Below are 6,000 nucleotides of genomic sequence, written 5' to 3' on the forward strand. Positions count from 1 at the left end.
ATGTTTAATGTCACTCAGAGGTAGGAGTTGGACAGAACATTGACTTGTAACTGCTGCTGGGTTTACTGACACAGAGTCTAATTCCAGCAAGTGTAAGCGACTTCAGAGAGGTATCCCATATATTGATGATCTGATGGAAAAGTGATTAAACCTTTTTTTTTTGTCTTCTACTTTCCTTGCTCTAGCTTTTTAGTGGCCCCTGCATCTTAGATTTCTCTTATAGGCGGGTCCCATTTCCCATGCTTATAAGAACATCTCATTAGAATTGTTTTTGAGGTAAGTTTTGGGTGATATTCTCAAGATGGCAAACAAAATAATTTATTTTAATTAGTTTAACTAATAGAATTAAATTTCCTTGAATGTCCTCTCTTGTATATTCAAAGTGGTGGATTATTTTTTGGGAAAATAACCGAGTAATTAACAAAAATTACATGCTGTCATTATTCAAGCCGCCTTCCCACCCTTGGTCCTGATTAACATTCAGAAACTAAAAACCAAACGGTTTGAAGGCATTGGTCCATGTCTCTGCCCGTGCCAAGAAATTTGTTGTCTTGATGGCTTCTTCCCAACAGTAATGTGCATAAAATTATAGATATTGATCAAAAATCTAGCTACTATTGTTAAAGAGGGCAAAATCTATCCTACAATATTAGTAATATAACTCAAAAGTTGGGAGTGAACTTGGCATTTGTCTTTGTACCTGATATTTTGTGTTCAAGCAAAATTTAAAAATTGTACATATTCTGAGTTGCATTGTAGATTCTAACACTTGAACTCGGTTGACAGTCTGTCTTTTCCATTTCTTGAGCTTAAGCATGAATTTTTACTGGTGCTTAATTTTGTTTTCTTCTTTGGAAGGAAGGAGGGGAAGTAGGAAATGTTTCCTTCCGGTTGAATAGTTACGCGATTATTTTTTTTGGATTGCCTTGTGAGGATTTGAAAATAATTTTCTCAGAATCCTGATCTACACTAGTCTGAGAATGTACTGGTTGCCCCTCATATGTGAAGTCCTTCATATGAAGTGGCACGCCTTGAGAGTTACAATGGGAAGTCCCGATTTATTTCTACACATTAAGGATTATAATAGCACTATTGTTTCCTATGAACCACTTAAAATTATCCTGACCAGTCGATGAAAATTTCAGCAATCTGGTGAATGATAAAGGTTTCAACTCAAAATATATTTTCTCATTTGAATAGACATAAAGTTAGGTAAAAATGCATTTAGCATAATAAAATCCTTAGTTGCTTTAGAAATAAGTATAAAGAAACCAGATGACAAGCCAGAAAGGAGACATTGGAGTGACTGGTATCTTGGCTAGCTTGAATGTTTGAAGATTTCAATGATCCGGAGAGATTTGGGGATAGAAAATTGAACACGCTTCCAACCATGAGGTGATTCCCAGAAGAAATGAGTGTTTATGCAGAGTTCCAGGATGGAAGAGATTGGCGATTGAGGGTAATACAAAGCTGGAGATTTAAAGATGCAAGGAAGGAATTTAAATGTGATGCTTTTGAGAATTGGAATCAGAAAGCACCAATTTGGAGCTAATTACAAGTAATTGTGGAGGGCAACAAAACAGCAAGATGACAGAGTTCAAAGATGGCAGAAGGGGTTTGGTGTTGATTCAAGCAGTGTTGTGCACTGAATTAGATCAAAGTTGTGAGTGTAAAGGTTAATACAGTCTCATAAGATACTTGATCTTAACTGCTTTGTTTAAAAGAACAGATTTACATCTAACATGAGATAAATTGACTTTTTGCCTATGTTTGAAAGTATTTGCATAGTAAGACTAATTAAAACAAGTAACAATTTATTAAAGTTAACTTGGGGGCAAGATTCTATTTGTTTCTGATCGTTTAGTAATTTTTGCATGCAATATTTTATGAACATTACTGAATAAAGACTATCGTTAATGATGCTTTTCTTGTAATCTTCCTTCTTTGAATTTACTTTGGCTATTGGAAGAATCATAGCCTGAAGCCAAGATATCACCCCAAAAGTGTTGAGGAACTGCAGCATACCTCACTGACATTTTTTAGTTTGCAAAGACCATCCTAATTATTTTCCAGATACGTCGCTATAAAGCTAGTCAGGAAGTCATGATGAAAGCTGGTGAGATCTACAACCATTTAAAGTCCATGTTTATGGGAGGAGATGATTCTGGCAACAGTACATTGAAGAAGAATCCTTCTGACCCAGAGCAGCAAAAAGATAAAACCAAAGAGGAGGAGAAAGAATCTGAAAATAACACAATAAAGAAGCAAGACTCTGGTAAGTATAGGGTCATGAATATAGTCTGTTGTTAAGTGCTATAAGATCTGATGCACCTCAATCTCCTTTGTGTGTGTTGGGGGTTATTTCTGTTGTATCTGTGAGATGCTTTATAGGTACCATTAATTTGAGGGTACTTGCCAAGTTCAGCCATGGTTCTCCCATTCCTTAAACTTGTCAGTGTAATTTTGTTCTCAGAAAACCTTGATTTTAGAATGATTTTTAGTTCACCTTTCCTATATTGTTCGTGTAAAATTAGTGTGATTAAGAGGTCCCCATGCTTGAGAGTTTGCAGATCTCTGGCAATGAGTCCTGTGTCATTTGTATTTGAGGTTTGAGGGCAAGAATCGAACAAGTTTTCATTGACTGGGCAACTATGCTGGAAAATGCGGGGGTAATTTGGCAGCGGGATCCAAGTCGACTTCATTGCCCTGGGTTTCTGTATATTCTGTATCTACTGATCTGAAAATGCAAAAGCCCAAAGGGAAAGTACAATATTTCTGTAATAATAGTTTATCCTTCAGCTAGATGAATTTTAAAAAAAAGTTTGCTTTTGATCAATTTTTCCAACAAATTATCAACAGATTTATCGAAGACAGTAAATGGAGAAACGGTGCCTCTGAAGGATGAGGTTCTCTCGGAGAATCAAGCGCAAGATCGATCACAGGCCGAGGAAGGGAAAAACACTGAAGAAACATTGATCAGCCAAAAACATAGGTAATGATGCCATGAGCAGAAGCAGATGATTGGATTTGTAACTTCAATGCGGTATTGCCTGGACTTTTGTCAGATGTCTGTCAAGTCAAATAAGCATCATTGTTTAGTGACCAAAACAAAGTCTTATTGCTTTATTTGCTGACATTGGATCATCACCTCCCATAAATTGATGTACAGATCATTCATTTATTACCTGAAATGCTGTGCAAATTGTTGCATCTTCTATTGAAGCAATCTCTTGTTTCACTGTGATTTTTTTGTGGGGGGGCGGGGGGAGGATTGGAATTGGCTATGAAATAAATTAAATATATTAATTGTCAATCTGTATTATCTTTACCCTTCCCAGAATTCCTGTATGACTAAATCCGTAATAATTGGGAGTATGGTCTTGATGCATTTGGGCTGTTAATGTTCTATCTCAGAAATTCCAGTCAAACTTGCAAAGAAAGTAAAATAGTTTTTGAGTATCTCCAATGGTTAAAGACACTTAAAAACACAGAGAATTTAATATTTTAAAGAAACATTAAAAGCCCATTAAGACACTAAAAAATAATTAATGGCATGAGAATAAAATAAGCACTTTTCTTGTTAGTTTAACAACTATTATTGGCAAGATGTTAGAATAATCAAAGTGGAAATAGCTAATTATTTAGGAATGCTAAATGCACTTGCTTTTATTGAACGTAAATCCTGTTTTAACGAACTTGCACAAATTCGTGTCCGTAACCCGGAGTGCGTGGATATGATGTAATTAGATTCCCAAAAGAAAGTGAAGAGGTGCCACAGGAGGCTAGTGTGTGAGTTCAATGTCTGTGGTAAAGGATTGGAAAGTGGCTGTCAGCAAAAATAGAGTTGAAAAAATGGATCCATCCATTCACTGGAAGGTGATAACTGGCGGAGTACTGCAGGGATTGTGTCTTGACCCCACCATGAAGGAAACGTGTAAGGATTCCAAATTTACCGATGATCTGAAAATAGATGGAAGAGCACTTGGTGATTAAGATGCGGTGATTCTGCAATGGGGAGGGAGATGGATTCAGTGAGTGTGCAAAAGATGGGCACGTGGAGTTCAGTGTGTGAGGACGGGCACTTGGGTAAGAAAAAAAAAATCAAAAAAGATTTATCTAAATGGATAGAGAGTGCAAGTGAGTGAAGAAGGATTGAGGAGTCCTCGTGCATGAATCCCAGAAAGTTTGCAGATAGACCCATCAGATAGTTAAGAGGAAAAACAGCAATTCTTTCCTCCATTTAAAGGGATTGAAATTTTAAAATGGGGAGGTTTTGTTGGAATTATTACAAGATGTTGATTGGGCCTGCTCCTTGAATGGGTGAAAATTTGAAATGAAGTGCGAAGAGGGTCAGTGACAGTAACTATTTCTTTCAGTAGATCCATGGTCCCCAAACGTTTTTGGGCTGACATGGGCTGTCTCGCGCACACACTCTCTCACTCACACCCCCTTTTTTTGATATTAAGTCTACTAGTGTATCACTGAGCAGCCAGCAGAGGGAGTAGTGTGTGTTTCCCTGCCTTATGTTGTTCATTGGACGTGGGTTCTTGTTTGTCAGTGTTTCAACTGATGATTTCTGAGTGAGATGTTTTGAGTGCATTCATCATGGCCAGTCTCTTCGGGAATTACGGCTTTGATGACAACTTCTGCTGCAAGAAAACAGTTTTTTGTTCAGGGAAAAGACGACTCCGTAAAGGGATAACACTGCACTATTTGGAGCAACTCTGAAGATTGACTTCCCCTTTTTCCCTCACTGCCCCCATGGATCTTTCCAAAGCCTCCAGGGGGTGACACCCACTGCCCACTTTAGGAATGATTGCTCTAGACCTAACTCTTTTCAGCTGCTTGATCAGAAACCTTCATAAGGTCAGAAGTAGGGAATTAGATTTTGTTGTTGTTTTTCCCACATTTGGTATGGAATAGAAATGATGTTGCTTTATTATTTCCTCCTTTAGTGTTCCTGATGTATTGAAAGTTCTTCAATCCGATGGCCAGCACACCACTGGTACAGAGCCAGTCTCAATGGAGATGGATTCAGCTATCAAGAGTTGAGACTTTGAATCTGAATCAACTTTGGGACATGTTTCAAGATCTGGGTTACTTTCAAATAAGAACATTTGTCACTTGAATTGTCCTAGAACCTAGTAAAGACCGTTTGGTTATGTTGTCTGCCACGCACTAAGCTGAAAAGGTTACTTGTTATGCAGATCTGATTTTGATTTTGTTGAAAAGTGAAAACAAATATTGGAAGGCACAGTTGCGATCTCTTTCAGGGGAAGTGAGTATGATGGAAATGCAAGAATGGTTGCTGCAGTTCCTCAGCTCTTTTGGGGTGATATCTTGGCTTCAGGCTATGATTCTTCCAATAGCCAAGGTAAATTCAAAGAAGGAAGATTACAGGAAAAGCATCATTAACGATAGTTTTTATTCAGTAATGTTCATAAAATATTGCATGCAAAAATTACTAAACGATCAGAAACAAATAGAATCTTGCCCCCAAGTTAACTTTAATAAATTGTTACTTGTTTTAATTAGTCTTACTCTCAAGGGAAAATGCAAATACTTTCAAACATAGGCAAAAAGTCAATTTATCTCATGTTAGATGTAAATCTGTTCTTTTAAAACAAAGCAGTTAAGATTTCTTCTTCTATGTCTAAGTCTTTGCTGGTTTCTTGCTATAATCCTACTCGCCAATTGACTGACCAACTTTCCAGGTGAAATTATAAGTTCTTTGTCCTTAAAGGACACCCTCACCCTAGATTAAATGTCCAATTTTGTTAACTAGAAACATCAGGCAGCTGCACAGGACTCACACATCTCCTACAGTGAAATTCAGTGGTCTGATGTACACAGTGGTCTGTGTTACTTGGGAGGCTTCTTGAATAACTTGTAGATTCAAATAACAAAAGAGACTATTTACTGATGCCTTTCTCACACACACACACACACATACCCACCCACACACGTTGGGGCTCTATAGTGAGAAGGATGCAGGGTTAC

The 6,000-nt window shown here is 37.5% G+C and overlaps 1 protein-coding gene across 4 annotated transcripts in view; it reads left to right on the forward strand.

Moving 5' to 3' along the window:
• The window catches only part of hdgfl2 (HDGF like 2), an 87,348-nt gene extending 81,808 nt beyond the window's left edge, over positions 1–5,540 (forward strand). For all 4 annotated transcript variants that reach the window (XM_069928846.1, XM_069928848.1, XM_069928845.1 and 1 more), the window contains 3 exons: positions 2,074–2,275; positions 2,860–2,992; positions 4,956–5,540. In XM_069928846.1, the coding sequence (XP_069784947.1) occupies positions 2,074–2,275; positions 2,860–2,992; positions 4,956–5,052 (432 nt within the window). In that variant the 3' untranslated portion in view covers positions 5,053–5,540. The remainder of the gene's footprint in view (positions 1–2,073; positions 2,276–2,859; positions 2,993–4,955) is intronic.
• The last annotated feature ends 460 nt before the right edge of the window (positions 5,541–6,000 follow it).

Source organism: Narcine bancroftii, chromosome 3, assembly GCF_036971445.1.
Source record: "Narcine bancroftii isolate sNarBan1 chromosome 3, sNarBan1.hap1, whole genome shotgun sequence".
NCBI lineage: Eukaryota > Metazoa > Chordata > Chondrichthyes > Torpediniformes > Narcinidae > Narcine > Narcine bancroftii.